The following is a 21,367-nucleotide window of genomic DNA, read 5'->3' on the forward strand; positions in this document are numbered from 1 at the left end:
CTGAGGTAAGTTCTGTGTTCACAACCACAAGGGCTATGACGTGCATTTGTTTACCACAGCTGTTAGCACTCAGCTATTTATATGGGTATTGCTGTTAAGCCTGCAGACCTGCTCTCTGTTTAATAGTATGTAATATGTTGTTTTATTTTGTTTAAGCCTATTAGTTGTACTATACTTTAATTTTAAATGATAAAACCATACTTCTGTTTAAGCTGTACAATTAAAAATTCATTTTTCATCATTTTCATTATGTTCATCAACAGTGTACTGTCACTTTAAATCAGCATGAGCAGCGCAGCAAAAATTGCCAAAACGAGAGTCTGCCACATTGCTTCTGATTCTGATGTGAAAACTCTAACTTGCTAACATGGCTGGCGAAAATAAAATATGGGCTGTTTTTGCTCTGCTTCGGTGTGTAATGTGCAACAGGCATTTGCTGTGCAAAACTAGGACAGTGGAGAACAACATTAGAATCAGAATCAGCTTTATTGCCAAGTATGCTTACACATACAAGGAATTCAAGCTTAGATTGTTTATCAACAACCAACGGTGTTATGACTAAAATTGGGAGTTGAAATTTAGCCGCTTTCCTTGTAGGAACAACTAACAGGAAAGCAATGTTGACAGATAGTAGATCAAGGCATTTATTTTTACGTTTTTATGTTTTGAGGACGTGTTCTGTGAGAATTGCTAAGCAAATTACAGGTGTTGTCGTGAAACAGGTGTTAAAGTGCACTTAAGGGTGTTTGATAGATTTGCTATCGATAATCCCCTTTTGTTTACCGTGCATGAGAGAATGATTGCCTTGATCAGTTATAAAAAAACCTTTCTCCGACAAACCTAAACCTTTGAATTCCATTCTGATCCCCATAGTACAGGATGTGATAAGAGGCATTCTGCTATTCAACCCAAAATTCCTCTCAGATTTTTTTATATTGTGAGTGTTCTAGAGGTATTCCTCTATGCCAGGGGTAGGGTTGTCACGATGCCATAATCATACCTTATGATACTATACCAACTAAAGTATCATGATACCAAGTAGTATCACGATACCACACGATAGTATGTTAATTCTTAACACAGTTTGTCATAGCAAAGGTGGTTCTTAGAAATTACACTTGTTGCTCTGGAAGTGGTGAAAATAACTGCTGGATGAACAGGGAGAAGGCTCAAATAGACTAACTTGTTACCTTATACATTCTTAGTTTGATGTAAAAACTATTCTTTGGCACATCAAAACAGCCAGTTCAAATGGCAACGTCTTTAAACTTTTATTTCTTTATTTCTGTGATTATTTGAATGTTGGTAACATAAAAAATAAAGATGTTGTAATGCTGAAAAGACTGTTTTGAGCAGCTGTTTCATTATTGTAACCACTTTGGCCCTGGTCTCCTGGTAAACAGCAGCACGAATGCAGATTACACACACACACCAGTTTGATCGCATGGCTCAGGGATGTGATCTAATCATAAGTGCAAATTTAGCGAAGTTACCGCCACCATGCATTTGTAATTGGAAAAAAAAATGAAACTAGTGCAAATCTGTAAATGTTAAAGCATTTTTTAAATAAAGTGGCACTAACCCATGTGTATTCTGCAGAGGCACTGGGATGTGTCCGAAGGTGTTTAATAAGGTTGCTGGTGTTTCCCCCTTTGGCTTGAAATCTCTGTAGGCATTCACAGCTGATGGGTTTTCCCGGTCTCATCAGCCAAATTCCAAATCTCACTACCTGAATTGTGTTGTGTAACATAACTCACTCTCCAAAATTTTACTTAAAGAGGCGCTATTATGCTTTTTGGGATTTTACCTTTTCCTTTAGTGTGTAATAAGGTTGCAGCAGTATACCAGTTTCATGGTATACCATGGTATGAAAATTGACGGTAATCATACCATGTACATTTGCTTATCTGCAGTATTGAGAAAAAAAAAATGCAACCGGATGGAGAATCTCACCTGCATGTGCACATTTCCTTTCCTCCTCGCCTGCCTGTCAGACACGTCAACTTGCACCACACACACATGCAGTGGAGAAAATGTCAGAGAGAGAAGCGAGGCGAGAGGGTCTGACATAAGTGAGTGTGTGTGTGTGTGAGTTAAAGCAGTGTTTCTCAACTGGTGGGTCATAGGTCTACTTGGACTGGGTCACGGACAGCAGGGAAAGAACAATGCCATGGTTCTCCCATTGAAGATATTTCGGCGGCCGCCCAAGTGATAGCCTATTTAGGACTGCCGAGGCAGATTTAATGATAATCTTGCAATCAGCTAAAGGCTTCTCATCTACACTTTCGCACGAGTGTAACAGAACCAGCTCGTGATCATGATCTGCTCTTCTCTCTGGCGCGCGCTTGCAACAACCGGGCTTCCCTCGATATTGCGGAGCGCAGACCTCGAAACTGATGTGACTAATTTCAACTCTAGTGAGACTTTTCTAGTTTAAAGCATTACGGGGGAAGTCAAGTCGAACCTCTCAAGCAGTAGGCAGCCCCGACATGCCAAACAGCACTGAGGAAAAGAGCAACACTGTGCTATGCACTGATTTTTTTTTTTCATTATACATCATCACCTTTACAAAATTGTTTCACGCATTTTACATGAGTAAAAGTAACTTATATTTTGACAAAATCTTATAGTTTCATATGAAATAATCTAAAGGTAGAATCTATTAGACCTCATTTTATATCAACAGTGGCAGTTGTAGTTAAAGTTTCAAGATGTGTTTCAGCTAGTACTTTTTCATAAATACTATAATTTGTTATTATTATTACTATTATTCAAGACTAGCTACACTGACCTAACCATGGTAATGAGGAGCCTTTCCTCCTGTGTGATATGTTCTGTTTGAATTATGTTTGAAATTAGGAAACAGACAGGATAATAATGGGCTCATAAGTAAATATGCTCTGCAGTTTTAAAAAGGGGGAGAAAAAACTTCCTGTCGCTTTTGCTGTTAACGTCAACAACAAAAATAATGTCACTTGATGCATGTCATTGTACTTGAAAACCATGAACAAAACTATGCCACATAAAAGGAAATGTGACCCAGGATACATTAAATACAGGTTACGTTTTTACTATGGTGGGTCACCACTTGATTTCCAGTATAAAATCTGGGTCCTGAAGCAAAACCAGTTGAGAACCACTCAGCTGTTAACAGTTGAGTTAAAGGGACAGACAGGAGCAGTCTGGCTGCGCTGTCGCGCACCTACAGTATATGTTAATTGTTAATAATCATAGGGCATTACTTTAAAAGCTCACACTGATGTTATTTTTCACTTAGTGGTTAATTTAACATGCTATGCTAACATGTAAACTAACATGCTTTAGTTATATAACATGTTATAGTTACATGCTATTTTTTATCATGTTAAATGTTTAATTCGGTTTATTATTATTCTGTTAGCTTCTATCTTCTATAAATTTCTTCTATTTATTTTATTTTCAAAAGGGAGACATTATTTTTACACATACTTCAATTAAAAAAAAATGGTTTCAATTATAATAAAGCATTTGTTCAACCAAAAAAAAAAAAACTCCTCACTCCTTTAAGGGTCATTGCAACTGATAATAATAATTGTGTAATACCGTGAAACCGTGATATTTTCTGAGACTGTTATCATACCGTGAAAATCTCATACCGTTGCAACCCTAGTGTGTAACATAGCTCTTTGTGCATGTAAAAGGTCTGCAAAGTCCACGCAAAAGGACTGCTCGAGAAAACACTGCTCAAAAAAACACTGCTCAAGAACTACAAGAAACAACTGGATTGTAGTCCAGCCATTTCTTCCATAAAGTATGTACGTCACTATGTAATACATTTGCATAATGCCCGCCTAAGGGCTACTTTTGCCCACCCTCAAACAATCGTAGTTATAGCCGAGGCCAGATTAGTTGGGTTAGTGTTGTCGCCATGTCGAGAAGACGCTGTTTTCTTCACTGGAAAAGCAAAACCTCTTTGTTTGGACTTCCAAAGGCAGACGACTTGAAGAATAAGGGGTTAAAATGTATTTTAATTATTTAGCAGTACAACCACAACCAATGCCGGATTTTCAAGATGGTTGCTCTGGAAAGATGTTGCAGTTCCCACTTTGTTGGGACAATCTGGCTCTTCAGGATCACAACCTGTAAGTATGCTTGATTATTTGTGGATTTATCTGCTACCAAGAGTTCAAAAGCGGAGTTTTGTGTTCAGTGTACACCCAGTGCACAGCTGTAGACCTTTGTTAACCTGCTAGCTAATGTTGTTGTGTTGAAATAATTTTGCTAATCAGTTGCAAGCCCACTTTTACCTACAATTGTGTAGAATTATGCAGATTGTTTGTCGTTCTTACTATCATGAATAGTGATCAAGTGTGGAGATGGATTTATTTTTACATACGGTCATTTATGTTTGCAATCCACGGTAGTGCTTGACTAACTTGCTGTGTAATGTTATTGTTTTGGTAAGGGCTTACTATTTAGCTGTGGGCCGGCATTTACCTAAAACTGTAACAAAATGGTCAATCTCAAGAGTCTTAAATAATTATATAATTACAAGCTCTAATGTTACGGCCGCTATCCACGGTAGTCCATGGCTAACTTGCTCACTAACTCTGTAATACACCCTGTAATGAGAGAGTAAGCCTCTGCACTCCGTTCATAGCTTGGGCGAAAAAGTTCGGCTACACCCATTCCAGCTACGTGTCTTTTACTTGAAGCTTTGTTAGGTTCACAATAATTAACAGTACTTGTAAGAAAGCTACAAAATTAAACTTACAACTGTGAAACGTCCTGCTCAAGTCGTGCTTAGGAAGGTGGTTCGGGTCGATCAGCTTGTTCTTCCAAACTTTCATTATCGGACTCGGGCTAGAGCTGGTGCCACTGTTACCATAGTTACAATAGTGTTTACAGAGCTGCTCACGAAGCTTCGGGAGCTGAAACTCAGTTATGGTAAGGGGCGTTACATTTCCGACATACGCTCTACATGGTTGACCAATCACAACAGAATGGGCCAGCTGACCAATCAGAGCAGACTGGGCTTTTCGGAAAGGGGGGCTTTAAAGAGACAGGAGGTAAATCAGAGCATTTCAGTCAGAGTATGAAGAACAGGGAAAATAAATGTTCAGTATGAGAAAAAGAATGTGTTTTTTGAACATTAAAGCATATAAACCTATTCTAGTAAACCCCCAAAATAAAATTATGAACCTGTAAATGAATATGAGATCTTAAACCCATATTATCCATTAGGAGACACGACCGCCAAATTAACATGCTGGTATTCAGACCTGAGTGTTTGAAGCATGGGAAAACCACTCATTGAGAAATAAACAATACCATATAAGGGGCAAATTCTAAACAGCATTTTGCACTCTTAAAGGGCACTGCGTGAAGAGGACGGCACTCGAAAAGACTATTTAATATTATTACAAACATTAGTCTGATTTAATGCTGCCTTCACGTGCTATCGGAATTATCATAAATACAAGTTTCCCACTCGGAAGTTGCCCATGAATGACTCGAGTGGTAATTACGACTGGGAAACTCAAAGATAATTTTGATACCCCAGTTTCCAAGATGGGAGGAGACCTAAACTTTAAACATGGCGAAGGAGTGTATGGTTTCTGTAGTGAATGACAGGTTTTATTCAAGGCAGCATTAATGAAGGTTTTAGCGAAAATGTTTACTACCGCACATACAACATAAGTTACGGTACTACTGTATTAACGGTACTACCGTTTAAAAATTACTGTGGCACCGCCACTATTTTTAAGCTTTAGTATCGTGATACTACCATAGTATCAGTCTATTCAATTAAAGTTCCAAGAGGTCCAGTCTCTAGATTTCCTTCCCAGCAAAGTTCTGGACAATAACTTACATGGCATTAGTAGTCAGTATAGCTATGAATTGACATAGGGAATGCTAATTTTTTTAAATAGTAGGCCTAATTGTACATTTCCAAGTTGGCCATAATAGTACTTTGGTGTTTTTTTGTTTTTGTTTTGTTTTTCTTCTTTTACAAATTCAAAACCGTCTCTTTAAAACTGGGCAAGGATTAGGACATTGGGGCTCCAGAGACAAAGCCAAAGTACTGGGGTTTGGGGGATCTTTTACCAAAAGATTAATATATTTCAATGAGTTCATCAATTGAGAGCACTTTGTTATACATTTTAAAATATAAAATCAACTGTTCATTTTGAAACTGAATGACAACAGTCCAGTATTTGTGTTTGAATATTTATAGATACTCAAGGGGCACAATAGTGAAGCTTAAAAATACTGTTAGCTAAAGTTAAATAGGCCTATAAATGGACAGACTATCAAATAATGGAACAATCTCATGAGAACTCCACTATGCTACTAGTAAAATCAAATTTTTGGTTGTTTTTCCTTGCCATTTATACGAGAGATGATCTTGGATTAATTTTCGCAAAAATTATCTGTTTGTGAAAGGCTCGAAACTTGCTGATAAATAAAGCTAATTTTAGATGGAAAAAAACATTATAGTTTAAAGGTGCTCTGGAAGCACATTGTCCTGTCACAAACTTGGTTTAGCTAACTGTCAGATTCATTTCAGACACATGAATTTGAATTCACTTCGCTTCATTCTCGTTTTCTGCAGTGTGTTTTATGAAAGATGCCAGTATCCATCTATATTGCTGCTCACTGTACATCTCCGCTATGGTCTTCTGACGTTAAAATAACTGTGTCTTCAGCTCTGCGTGCAAAAGTGTATAAATGAAGCGTGTTCTGTAAAAGAGAAAAGTATTTGAGGATACAGCACTGAAAGATCAGTGCTATATGCGCCTGAGGGCTTGTGCTGTACACAGCTCCGTTGTTTTGTCATGGTGATCACTTGAAGAATAGAAACGGTGAGATGGGACAGCAAATGTCTCGTGGTCCTGATGGAACCAAGCCGAGGTCCGGACATAGACCGTGGTCCGCTAATTGGTGACCGCTGCTCTATGCAAAGGGACCTGTGGCCTTCATGGAAATGTTTTGGATGGCTTGAAGGAGGAAGTCCGAATAGCTGCTCTCTGCAGTAGGAGATTAGATAAAATGTGTTTGGGTGGGATTTGTTTACAGAGAGCTCTCTGACTGGATGTTGAGCAGGGGGGAGGAAAAAACCCAGTGACCCAAGTTTTCTCTCTTCGTCTCGTTCTTGGTTCTACACAAGACGCTTGTTAATGAAAGGCTTTAACACTCTTGCTCCTGACAGGCATGTGTAGGTCATCTGCTATTGCTACGTGTTCATATTCTGCTCTCTCGAGTGTGTGCCAAAGAGAGTCTAATCTCTGGTACTATATGTCCTCTCTGGTTTCGTGTGCAACACAAGAACTTTAAACCTAGTGTTAGGCTGCAGTAATCTGCTGGGGGCGGGTTTCTGAAACTCCCAAACCCACACACACTGAGTGTATTTGCATGCACTTTAAAAATTAGATTTTAGTTGGACTAAATCAATAATGCATCTTTTTAAAATGTCATGTTTTGTCCGACTGATAGTTTTTTTGAGAAATCGAACTGAGAGACCTAGATAATGTGGTGCATACTATAGCCAAGGTTGGCATCATGGACACAAACTACTCTCCTTTCAGCTAGAGTCACCTTGTCTGAAGATAATATTCCCAAATATTTTGGTAAAATTTTCTACATTTTCCTAATTAAAATGATTTGAAAGATTTTTTTATGCTTTTACACTTAAAACTTTAAATACAACAAAAGAATCATGTGGATTCCATTCATAGATCAAGACAGAAAGCGTGATATTCACGGATCAGCCACAACATGAAAACCACCTGCCTAATATTGTGTAGGCCCCCCTTGTGCTGCCAAAACTGCGGCAACCAGCATCTCAGAATGCTATTCTGAGATGCTATTCTTCTCACCACAATTGTACAGAGCCATTATCTGAGTTACCGTAGACTTTGTCAGTTCGAACCAGTCTGGCCATTCTCTGTTGATCTCTCATCAAAAAGGCGTTTCCATCCACAGAACTGCCGCTCACTGGATGTTTTTTTTTTTTTTTTGGGCACCATTCGGAGTAAATTCTAGAGACTGTTGCGCGTGAAAATCCCAGGAGATCAGCAGTTACAGAAATACTCAAACCAGTCCATCTAGCACCAACAATAATGCCACGGTCCAAATCACTGAGATCACATTTTTTCCACATTCTAATGGTAGTTGTGAACATTAACTGAAGCTCCTGGCCCATATCTGTATGATTTTATGCACTGCACTGCTGCCACATGATTGGCTGATTAAATAATCGCATGGATGATTGTTGATGCCAGATGGGCTGGTTTGAGTATTTATGTAACTGCTGATCTCCTGGGATTTTCACACACAACAGTCTCTAGAATTTACTCTGAATGGTGCCAAAAACAAAAAACATCCAGTGAGCAGCAGTTCTGTGGACAGAGGTGCCTTGTTGGTGAGAGTTCAACAGAGAATGGCCAGACTGGTTCGAACTGACAAAGTCTACGGTAACTCAAATAACTGCTCTGTACAATTGTGGTGAGAAGAATAGCATCTCAGAATGCTATTCTTGGTGCTGTTTTGGTGGCACGAGGGGGCCTACACAATATTAGGCAGGTGGTTTTAATGTTGTGGCTGATCGGTGTATATTGAATATGCAGCCTGAAGCAAATGACAGGTTTAGTGACTGATGCAGAAGTGTTTAAGGATACAGACAACAAATCTATAAAAATACCACTTATCGCAAGGTACATATAGACAAACCATATAGGCCCTTTTTACACTTGGCATAAAAATGCGATCACCGTGATCATCACCCAATCAGATCACAGCCCATTTACATTTGTCCATATCAAGTAGCTTCTGTGTTCAGATAACTGATCGGATCTCTTTTCTGTGGGTCGATACTATGGGTCAACTGGAAAACCTCTACGTCACTTTCTCAGCTGACATCCATTCTTCAGCTATTTGATTACACTTTGTGTCATGTATACTTGGACAGAGAGGTGAAGACTGAAGACTGTAGCTCGATTACGCAAAAACTGTAGCTTGATTGTAAATGCCCATGTAAACGTACTCGCTGTCTGTTTGTGGTTAGAGAAAGCTGACAGCGGTTTTGAGATAGCTGATCTCCCTAATCTTACATCCCCTGACACATTTCAGTGTCTGTATTTCTTTTTATATCCCTGGCCTCTTCCAAGCCAATCTGAAATCCCATCCTGTCTCTAGACAACATGCTTTAAGCTTGTTTTCTGAACAGCTGTAGAGCTCTTCTGGCCTTCAGAGAGGTTATTGTTAGGTCAGTGCTCTCTGTTTCAGTAACTACATAGACTGTGTGGGCTCAACGCTTTCCGGCTGCAGCTCGGAGTGAACCAGATGACTTGTACTCCCCCCTCCTACCCCACTGACTTCACAGGAATTAACTGATGCTGGTCAAACCTAGCCTGACTTAGTTTGAAAAACACTGACTTATTGGTTCGCACTGACTCATTACAGTATTCATAAAATTGACTTTAAGGAACAAGCGGCTACCTTTAACAGTGCTGATGGAAAATTCTACCTTTTCGTCTGTCTTTTGCCTGTCGTCTAATCAATGGAATCAGGTTGCACAGGAAAAGAACAGTGAGGCAATTTACACACCTAATTCCTCCCTTTGAAAAACCCCATTTTTAGTGAAGTTAGTGCAGAGAAAACTCATTGTGCTATAGTTTTCTTCTTAGGATGCCCTTATTCTTGATATTTGGACGAATTTCACGAAACCTATCAAGAGCATACCTGGGTCATATTTCACCCCAAAATATATTTTTAAAAGCTGTGCTGTACATTACTGTAATGTGGAAATAAAGGCATATTTTTTTAACTAAAAATATTTACACAGTGTTTTGTATCTCACAATGAGGATAGACAGGTAGGTAGGTAGATATTTTTATTACAGTAATGGCAATTTGTTGGAAAAAATTTGGGAGACAATTTGCTTAATTGTCATGAAAATGTCAATGCAGAATTGTACATTTTTCATTTATCATTCATTAATAATAGTTGTTTTACCGGTAAATTAAATTTGAGTGTAGGCTGGTATGTAATGTAATGCCTGTATTTGGAACTCCAGTCAGTGAATTAAATACTTTATAAATTAAAACTACTTGCTCTTTATTTGGAACAAGACAAATAATGTCAAAGTAAATAAATAAATATAAATCAACCTTCCCAAAATGCTAAATATAACAGGATGCCACATTTCAGTTTAGAATGTTGTTGACCAATATTATAATTTTTTATTATAAACTTTGCTCCATAAACTTAAGATCTTCTCAGAGCAATGTGACAAAGAAAATAAAACATAAGTTTAAAAAAAATAAAATAATAATAATAATAATAATAATAATAAATAATAAAAAATATCCAATGAAAATAAACACTTCTTGAAGGAAATAAATATCAAACAAATATCACTTCTGTCAAAATAAACAAATGACTGAAGTAATGTGGAGTTCATATTTTGGCTTTCATTATATTCGTTTGCGTGCTTAATTTTGAGGTGGTGAAACAGATTTCTTGTATTACAAGTGATTATCATCATGCAAACCACAGATGTCGCACCTGTTTTAATAACAAGCTCTTCGTTTTCTTGACCTGTTTGGGAGTCTTCCCATTCTGTGGAGATTTCTCCATTTGGGATTTTCCTGGGTCAAAAATGATTGAGTAGCACAAGTGATCCTGCTCTGAGCTCCCCTGTTCCTGGAGCACAAATATTGGAAAATCTGCTGGATTCGTGCGCACGTTGGAGCTCCAGAGACGTGCCACAGTCACGTGAAACATTCGCGTGTCAGACGAGAAGAATATTTCGTTACATTTGCTTGGGAGGTCACAGAAAATATTTCATTGCCGGAAAAACCCTATCCATGTTTCTTCAATTCTCTCAGTCTCATGTAAAGCCCTGCCCACTGATAGAAAAGCCCATGCTGCACGATATACAAGATATAGCTAAATCTCTATCGGTTGACACACTATATTGTCGTCACAATATATATTGTCATACCGCCCAGCCCTAAAAGCACTGTGAAATCAAATCCTGTTCAAGGTGAAATACTTTAATATATTAAGACTGGCTTAAACCCCAGCAAACAAAATGTGGGTGTAGAAAAAAATAGTAAATAGTAACTCTCTTTGAGGCACAATGTTGGGATGTCCAGACTTGCTGAAATGTCATCACTCTTTCCTGACCTGATTTCTGTAACTTCCCCTGATTGAGTCACCTGAAATGCAACTTCCTGCTGACTGGGCTGCTGGGAAACTTTAAAGTTCTGCACCACAATGTGAACCACATTGATATAAATTAACAGAATCTTAAAAGTGCACTCAGTAACATCATGTTAAACATCACATACACTCACAGGAGATGAAGACTAGTCATATCAGTAGCCTAATAAAAGATGCCAGAGTGTCCTGTTATTTGACACTAGGGTATAATTGGGTATCAGACCTAATACTATGTCGTTTTTCAATGCCTCTTGCTATTGGACCCCCACCCCCATTTGTTAGGCTTTGGATTTAGACCCTTTTCCCCATAGCTCTGCTATGGTAACTCGTAAATAAAAAAAATAACAATTATGACACGTACGAGAAAATTACTTGTGCTCATCCCTAGTCATTTCGTAACACTTCTATTCCTTTATTGTAGTTTGCGCTTTGTAATTACTTTGTTATAATAGGTTGCTCTGAGTCAACAAAATTGGGTGGTGTGGCTTTAACCGAATTATACATTTGCAACTGTAACACCTTCGATTATAAAGGTTAAAGTGGTTAAGTGTGGACATTAGAAACAAGCCAAATAAAAGAACCTGTAACTTAGTTTCTAAGCTTGAAATTTAAAAAGGCTGTCTCACCTTGCCTAGGTGATGGTGAATTATTCACAGGGGCTTACTGCACAAGTAGGGTATTGTTGTTAGTTACAGCCGCTTACGAGTGACTTAGCATGACGTATTCCTGTATCACTAGCTGTAGCTACAATTACAGTTTTAAAGGGGTAGTCCACTCAAAAATAAAACTTGTCATCAATACTAATATTCATGTTTTTCCAAACCAATATGACTTTCTTGCATGAAACATAAAAGATGATGATGGGCAGAATGATAGCCTTAGTCACCCTTCAGTTTCATTGTATGGAAAAAGACTGAATGAAAGTTAATGGTGACTGAGGCTGTCTGTTTCTGTCTTTTTGCCTAACATCTCCTATTGGTTCCACAGAAATAATACAGGTTTGGAACAACATGAGGGTGAGTAAAATGTGACAGAATTTTAAGTCAACTATACCTTTAAGTTTTCTTTTGTATTTTCCACCTTTGCTACTTACACTTAATCCATTTAGGATGCAACATGCTACAACAAATATCCTTTTTATGATTTTATCTGTACTGAAAGTGTAGTAGTGTCAGTGCACAAGCAGTTGACTCTATAATTGATCATTAATGCTGACCAGGCAGCCAGCATTTTCCCTCCGGTTGTCAAGGTAGCAGATGTGTATGGGCCTGCTGACGTCAAAGCCCAGATCTAACAGCAGACTCGCACTGCGTCAGAACAGGAACGCCATGTCATTTGACTCAGGATCATATCAATATTGACGTAAAACATGACTTCTGAGCTCAAATGAGCATCAGATATGTCTTATGCAGGTGGCTCAAACCCGAACCACTGAGTATGTCCATGTATTATAGGCTAAATAATGTCCTGTGACTTTAAATGATGACATTAGGTAAGATTTAATTTTGAAGTTATCATTGTGATTTGCATGATGCGTGTTGTAGCCGTTGCTCATTCTCAACAAATGCTTGTTCATTCTGATCTGGCCTTCTCCAGAGCTCTTGTAATGTAACAAGTGCCCCACTGCTTTTCAATCAACAGCCAGTTGTCAAGGTAACCACTCCATTAATTCTCATCCTTGTCTGTTAATGTGTGTTCCAGGGCTCCAGAGATCATCCTGGGCTTACCCTTCTGTGAAGCCATAGACATGTGGTCACTGGGCTGCGTCATCGCTGAGCTGTTCCTGGGCTGGCCGCTTTATCCAGGAGCGCTGGAGTATGACCAGGTAAGAGCAGGCAGTGATCTCAGATAATTACCCACTTTGTTGTATTTCGGCAACACTAATCTGCTGTATTTTGGAAGATAACATAATTTGCTTTTTCACAGTGTAGTATTTTAAAGAGCTCTACAGATTTCCAAATTTCTTATTGTATTGGAAGTGAATTAACTAAATGAACCCAAAGGGAGAATGATATTTAATAATTTTTATTTATATGCACCAATACAAAAATACATGGTAATAAAAAGCAACATTTACATGCATATATTTAACACACAGTTTTTGGAACCCAGTCAAGCTGAATATTATATTAATAATAATTTATTATAATGGGACACAGCCGAGTCACTTAATTTTTATATATATATATATATATATATACACACACACACACACACACCTGTATATATTTATTTTATTGTAAGTATTTTGAGGATAAGAATTTTCTGTCGTATTTACTGCACGTTCCCTCCGAGCCTTATTTATTTATTTTTTAGCGGAGAACTGAGTGAACAACCCTTTTTAAATCCATTACAAAAATTTTCCAAAATAAGTGCTAAAAATGCAACAACAAAAAAAAAGTCTGCAAATTCCTGCTGGACCAAGTTATTAGTTGTTTTTCCATATACTCTTGTCAGGTTTGGCAACTTAATTTCAAATGCACCTTTGTAATGCTGTTGCACATAACATGAAAAATAGCTCGCACATAAATAAAAACGTGTGAGCACTTTTATCGTCAACGTGGACAAGTACTGCTGATAAACCAGATGTCAGAGGTGATGTTACCTCTGTGGTGTGAAATGGCACATATGACAGTAACAAAACTAGCAGCTGTGCCAGAATGTGGTGGTCTGGGTTTGCTGACCACAAACCCCTAGGCCGGCCCTCCATGCCAGGAATGGTTCCAGTTCCACTCCACACAGCAGAATGTATTTATAACCGAAAGCCCTACTCACACACACACCCTCTCTCTCAGTCCAGCCTGCACTATCAGCAGGTTCTCACTTCAGCGTGCTCTCTATGTTTGTGCAACGCTTTGGCAACCCGATCATGTCACCATAACACCCCTAAGATGCCATAAACACTGCTCATTTAACACGACAGTGTTCGGCCTCTGCGCTTGTAAAAGGAGAGGTGGAGTCATAGTCGAGAGAAGAAGAGAGAAAGAGACAGAGCATTCAGCCAAAGAGTGCTTTGTAGTGGCTTGTGTTTTCTCTGTCAGAGGCCCACTATGACACAGTCTTTCTGAGAAGCAACAGATGCATGCTTGGAGGCAAATGTCAGCAGAGTTTACTGACCACTAATACTTGGTGTGAAGGATCTCTGTTCATCTGGGAAAGGAGGAAGCGGGAGCCAGATCCACATTCAACAAGACTTTAATTAGACAGAACATCAAACTGAAAACACAGCAACATAAACACGCATAAATACATAGTGGCCGCATGTCTCTGTGTCTCTCTCTCTCTCTCATATCTCCGGCTCTTCCCTTATCTCCCTCCCGATGATAAGGCAGCTCAGCGCCACACCCTCCTCCTCGTCACACTTGGCAAGGCAACAAGAAAAAATTTTTTTTTACACAGCGACTTGTGCGTTGATGGGGTTGAACTGGTCCTGCCTTTCCTAAAAAAAAAAATAAATTTAAAAAAAGATGGCGGTGTGGTTAACCAAACACAGTTAATGCCATTGATATTATTTGCTTTATAATGTCATCACCATTGTCGAAACTTTCTCCTTACCATCGTAGCGGCACACCACAGCGAAAGAATTAAAGCACAGCCATACGTAGATACAACAGGGTGGTGTAGCCTATTTGGCAAGCAATCTAAACTGATAACCTGAAGGATGCAGTTTCCAATCCCTCAAGAAGTTATCCATGAACTGTTACTCTTGTGCCCTTGATCTAGATGCTGCTCTAGATAAAAGCATTTACCATTTAGCATTGACTCAATGGTAAAGAACACATTTTGCCCTGTCCCAGAAATGTTAACTTGTATTAAGCCTGCTGTTTGGTGCGAAGTGTAGGGGTCAGCATCTTGAATTGGCAACATAACAAAGCCTTTAGGAGCAGCAGGCCCCATGCTGTGCTCTGTATAAATGACAAAGTTTAATTCTGAGCCATCCAAGCTTAACGTTCATAAAACATGCTCAGAAGTTAGAGCTTGTAATAACAACTGAAGAAGGTTATGTTGTGCACAGGATCCAAAATCAACACTTGCCAAGTGGCAAATTCAAGTGAGAAAAAGCTTTTGCAAGTATATAAAATGCTGTTTTAATAATAAAATGAGCTACAACTAAATAAAAAAATATGCTGTACATTGTTTACATCTAGCTGTTTGGCAGATCCAGTCAGACTGTGAGAATGATATTCTGACCTCCGCTTATGTAAACAATGTGATCAAAGACATACAAAATGCTTATTCAAGAAAACATTTGTGGTGACTTCTAATGAATAACATTATTTTGGATGCTTATTTTTGGTGATTAATAAGTAGGGGTGGGCATTTTGGTCATTTTGATTACTCGAGTACTCGTTGGGGGGCACATAGACATGTACAAATACAGTATGTACATATGTGTCTTTGGCTGCTGCATTGTGTCTTGTTGTTCCAATGTCTATTCATTAACATAGGCTGTTATAATGTAGTCTGTTACAATAAGTACAAAAGAGGGCATAATCAAAATATAATGCATAATATTTTGTCATTATGTGAAGACTCGCTGGTCAATTCAATGAAACGATCAGAGCATGCATCTCTGTTCTTCCTTTAAGTTACCGTAATAAGTACCACTGTTTCTGAACCGTGTATCTGCAAACCGTGGTTTCCATGACGCCATAATCATCGTGTTTTTAAAACGCAGTGTTAAGTTGAAAATAGTTTTGAAGACCCTGCCTTCTGTTACATTCAGCTGTGCTCCATTTAGATGTTTGAAAGAAAGATTTCGCCGTCTGTGTGCGTGCATGCTTCTCCAGAGGGTAGAGTGCCGTCTCTGCCCTGGACAGAAAGTCACGCTGCGTTCTATTGAGTTTGTTGCTGTGATGATTCATGCTTCCCATTTAACTTGGAATTTTAAACTTCATACTGGGAAAACTGCAATGGAACGCCACTTAATGTTGGACTTTCAACTCATGCGGAAATCTTCAGCTCTGATTTTGCTGAGATGCAGGTGTGTCATGCAAACATGTCGGCACCAAGGGAGATTTACAGTCAGTGATAAACCTTCACTTTTATTAAATAATATACATAAATGAGACAAAGTTTCTACATTATATGACAATAAAACCTGTTTAGCAAATGTGAGCTGAGACAGATGTTCAAAACACGGTGGATTAAACTTTCTTTTGATTATCGTAAACCTGTAGAACAAACGTTAACATTGCAGCATGGTTTATCAGTTTGGTTGCTATGAGACGTCTCTGTTGACAATCAAGGTACCACTGAAAATGACAACATAATCAATCTCAAAATTAAAAATAAGGCCCCTCTTTGATACGTAGTGTATAGTTGTCAGGTAGTTGAAAAGTCATGTCAAGCATTTTCATTTTCGATCATTATTTTCATGATCGATCATTGCTGTCACTTCTGAGTACTCGGGTACTCGTGCCCATCCCTATTAATAAGGTATGTCCAGATAAGATTGTACCTTTTATTTTATTTTTTTGTGGAATACTTTGGCTCTTTGTCATTGTTCTAATGAAAGCTGTTACTAATCAAAGTTTATCCTGACACAAAAACTTACATGCTCTCCTGGGTGAAGCCTACATATATATATCAAGGTAAAATACCTTTCTGAATGGTTCATTGGTATTTTGGCACACAATTCTCTTGCCACATACCACTTACAGGGACCTGCCTTTTTTTTTTTTTTTTAACCAGTCTTATATCGTATTATTTCCTCTTGAAATAGTAAAAAAAAAAAAAATACCAGCTACTCATCACCATTGCTGATAACTTGTCATGCTTTGTGATTCAATCAAGGGATTCTTAAGACTTTATACACTGTTACTTCTCAAAAAGAATGGTAAAAAATGATGTGAAAATGGATGCAATGATTTTGTTGTCTTAGATCCTTGAGATTCACTTATGAAAACATCTTCACAGATTCGTTACATCTCACAAACTCAAGGGTTGCCAGGAGAACAGCTTCTGAATGTGGGAACAAAGACGGCCCGCTTTTTCTGCAAGGAGTCTGATTCGCCATATGCGGCTTGGAGACTGAAGGCAAGAAGCCAATTCCCTTCCAATTAATTAGACATCAGTGTCATAAACTTACAGCACTTGCTCTCTGTATGGCAGTACTCCCGTATCGAGTTACTGTCTGCTCTTTTCAACCACTGAGTTTTGATGTATTGTTCTTATGTAATTACTTTAACTCTCTTCCTGTTTCTGCAGACAACTGAAGAACATGAGACCGAGATGGGGTTGAAGTCCAAGGAGGCCAGAAAGTACATTTTCAGCTGTTTGGATGACATTGGACATGTAAGACCTCACTTACCCTATTTAGCTTTTACATATTTTACGTACATATGCTTGTCAAACATTGAATAAGTAAAGAAGGTGATTGTTGAAGAATTGAGGTGATTTGTGGTCCTTTTCAGGTGAATCTAATGCTCAACATGGAGGGATGTGACCAGTTGGCGGATAAAGCAGACAGGAGAGAATTTGTGGACCTGCTGAAGATGATGTTGATGATCGATGCCGATCAGAGAATTGCCCCTTCAGATGCACTTACTCACCCTTTTGTCACTATGCAGCACCTGATGGATTTTCCCCATTGCAGCTAGTATGTCAAATATTTAAAAGAGGTTTCACAGATTCTTATGTCCATTTTGAAATGACAGCTTACGATGACCACAGAATCCATCATTTTTTACAAAGGGTATTGCACTAATTTTGGCTGATTCTCAGTCGAGTTTACTTCTACTAAATGAAGCCAGTATGCCAGTGTATGAAATAAATAAATGTTGTAATAGTCAACGTCATAATACGGCATCAGAGTGCTATCATAAATTGCAAGGGGTTGCGATCAATATTACTATACTATGATCAGTTACTGCTGGGCAATTAATCAAATTGTATTTTCAGATATGATTTTGGCTTCCAACGATTATGAAAACATGATAATCGAGATAAAATGATTATTATTATTCAGTTTTTCAATTAAACACCCGACATTATATCTTTAAAGCATCCTTTATTAAAGTTCAAATAATAAGGAAGCGGGTTATAAAAATAAACTCCGAAACTGGCATTTCTCTGTGTGGTCAACGCTGCATCTATGTGTTGCGTGAAGTGACCATGGAAGAGATTGAATCTTCTCCCTGCTGATGCACACTCTGGCACGGGGACAGTCGTCACTCGCGGGCATTTTCTGCAGCTAGATTATAACATCATAATATATGTGTTACATTCACTGCGTGTATCTTATCATGAAGAAGATCAGCGATACGCAGCTGTATTAAGGAGAGAAAGTTTGTTTTTTGTGAGTTAAAGATGGATCGAAGTGAACATAAAGGCGAGAGAGTGTAGTCTTAGCCCAATATACACTGGAACAGTCTTTTTTGGCTTGTTTTCCAAAATAATATCTAAAAATCCTTTAAAACATACATTTACTTTAGGAGCTATATTGCAGAAGAAAAAATTATCAGAGAATGTTGAATACAATATTTAATCAGGGCTCGACATTAACACTTGTCCGGGACAAGTGGATTTTTTATCAGTCTGCTTGTCAGGTCAGGCAAGTAAAAATCTCTTTCACTTGCCCGACCTGACAAACAGACTGATTAAAATGTCAATAACGCAAAAAATAACCGGCTATATTTGTGATAGCCTAGGCCTGTCACTTATTAGAAAGTTCATAAATGTAATTTTAGAATTTGTTAGCGATCTAGTAACAGCTGCGCCCTGTTTGATTGACAGGCAGCATATGTGTGTTTGCTGAACATGCGAGTGCGTTCCAAAAATGCTCCCGCTAATGCATACCTGAATGGTCAAATACATTTCAAAATTCCGCCAAAATGCCCGACTTGGTGAGGTATTCATGTAAACACAGAGAGTGATGTCGAAAGTGAACGTAAACAGTGGAGAAAAAAGCGGATTTGTATTAAAATGTCAGACTTGTAAGTATAAATGTAAGCTAATAGACCTGATGCCGTCTAGTGTAGTGTGTCATTATAATAATCAAACGAACATAACAAGAAAACGAGAAAACACTCACTGCTCTTGACTGGGTAATTCTGGTAGCTTTAAAAAGTATTGATGTATTATAATCATACAGTGAAGACCAGTAGTAGTTTTATGTTGCATTTCATTCTGAATGTTTACTTGAATACTTGAAAGCCTACTGCTGCTTTTCGGTGTAAAGTTATATCCAATTTCACAACTTTGTTGCCGTGCCAATGTAACACTGTATACCTTAAACACCTAAAACGACCTTAAAAGTGACGATTTAAACAACTTTACAGCTAAAAATAATACACGAGAAGAATTAAAGTACTTTTATAAAAATTAAGAGCTTCACATTTCTGCCTTTTAAACCCTTAAAAAATTGGCCCCATTCATTTCCATTATGAGTGTCTCACTGTAACCCAGATTTGAGCTTTTTTTTAAGAAAAGGAACGAGTCAAAAAAATTTTTATTTTTGTGATAATCAGCATTATGCCAAAAACGCTGTCGAATAAGCTTAACTTGTATTGAACCCAGAATATTCCTTTAAGAAACTTGTTGTATGTCTCTTGTAGTGTCCAGTCTTGTTTCCACATCATGGATGCGTGTCACTCAAGAACCAGTATTTACGATACTTTCAACCGGAACAAAGTACCTCCTCTCATGAAGTCTGTGACGATTCCCAGTGCTCCAAATATCACTGTTGCCTTCAACAAAATGCCCTCTGTCCACTCTCAGGTAAAACTGTATGACTCGTGGGTTAATGTTCAAGTACTATGAACACAGACCATGAGGCTGATCTTTTCACCCCCGCTTTTTTAGAACCTGCCTCCTTCGGCTCCACCTGTGGTCCATCCTGGGATTCCCATCCAAACAGGAAGTGCCCAGTTTGGGTGTAACGACTCGTTTCAGCATCCACTTATTCTCTGTCCTCCTGCCCTTCAAGGTACATTGTAATGGGTTGTGCAGAGTAATGTTTTAAAAAGTTATCTTACATTTTTGCACATACAAGAGCAATTCTGTGTAAATGTTTACTGTGTAAGCAGATAACCTGTGCCAACAATTTGAACCGAGCATGACCACAGATGTTCCATTTCATAAATATTGCATGGGACTTATTTAGTTGCTTGACTCTACAGGAATTCCCTCAAACCCAAGTCAGCCAGCAGGCTATTCGGTTAGAATAGAGAACACTCTTCCTCTTGTGACCCAAGCCCCATCAATCCAGCCCTTACCCATGAGACCAGGAGTTATTGCACAAGTAAGAGCTTCTTTCATGAGATAAGGGCAAACTTGCTCTGTCCATTGTAAATCAAACCCATATGCTCTGTATATAAAAAAAAAATAAAATATAAAAAAAACACTTTAACCTGCCAACATGTTAGCCTGGCACTTCCACAGTATTATCCGTGTTGACATATCAGTGCTGCGATTATTAAATTTAGTGAGGCCAGGTACTTTACAAAGATTCAACGTTGTCCTTTTTCGACCTTTCAGCAGCCATGGTCCAACAGAACTCCACAGATCTTGGTGCCAGCTTGGCAGCAGGTCCCACCACCTGCTACGAGTTTGGCATCCGACACAATTGTTGGACCGCAGAGGCGAGGAGACTGGGGGTAAGAAGATCAAAATGACCCGTGTCTCAAATATCATGTACTATACAGCATTATGCTGGTCCAGCCCCTTGAACATTTCAGAAAGCTAACGCTTTTTTGTTCTGATAAAGGAAAGTGCGGCCACACAGCAGCCATTACAGTTCGGTGATGCCCCAACCTATTCTTCCCAACCACATGACTGTGTCAGCTCATCAGCCAATAAACATTGGCATCGCTCATGTGGTTTGGCCTCAGCCTGCAACTAACAGGAGGAACAAGCCCAGTCAGAACAGGTGAGCAACTGCCTAAAGTCACTGGCTGTTTCTCAAAACCTAGTGAGGAGCCTAACTAGACCTTGATTTGAAAATTTAAACATGCTTATGATGTCAAAGAAATGCTGTCTTGTTAGGCAGCTTGGCCATTATCTATCCAAATGTAAAGTCAAATTGACCCCGTTTATGTTCCTGGTCTCATTGTTAATAATTCTTTGCATATTTTTCCAAACATTTCTATCATTCAAAATGTAATATCTTGCTCTTCTTTTGAAACAACTTCCTTTTCCACTGACATCAGTTATGATA

The 21,367-nt window shown here is 38.5% G+C and overlaps 1 protein-coding gene across 2 annotated transcripts in view; it reads left to right on the forward strand.

Moving 5' to 3' along the window:
• LOC127435627 (homeodomain-interacting protein kinase 3-like) overlaps positions 1-21,367 on the forward strand; it is a 59,890-nt gene that overhangs the window by 24,957 nt on the left and 13,566 nt on the right. For both annotated transcript variants that reach the window (XM_051689223.1, XM_051689224.1), the window contains exons 3-11: positions 12,910-13,033; positions 17,128-17,247; positions 17,419-17,505; positions 17,625-17,809; positions 19,767-19,929; positions 20,014-20,137; positions 20,331-20,452; positions 20,689-20,807; positions 20,918-21,079. In XM_051689223.1, the coding sequence (XP_051545183.1) occupies positions 12,910-13,033; positions 17,128-17,247; positions 17,419-17,505; positions 17,625-17,809; positions 19,767-19,929; positions 20,014-20,137; positions 20,331-20,452; positions 20,689-20,807; positions 20,918-21,079 (1,206 nt within the window). The remainder of the gene's footprint in view (positions 1-12,909; positions 13,034-17,127; positions 17,248-17,418; positions 17,506-17,624; positions 17,810-19,766; positions 19,930-20,013; positions 20,138-20,330; positions 20,453-20,688; positions 20,808-20,917; positions 21,080-21,367) is intronic.

This window comes from Myxocyprinus asiaticus, chromosome 46, assembly GCF_019703515.2.
Source record: "Myxocyprinus asiaticus isolate MX2 ecotype Aquarium Trade chromosome 46, UBuf_Myxa_2, whole genome shotgun sequence".
NCBI lineage: Eukaryota > Metazoa > Chordata > Actinopteri > Cypriniformes > Catostomidae > Myxocyprinus > Myxocyprinus asiaticus.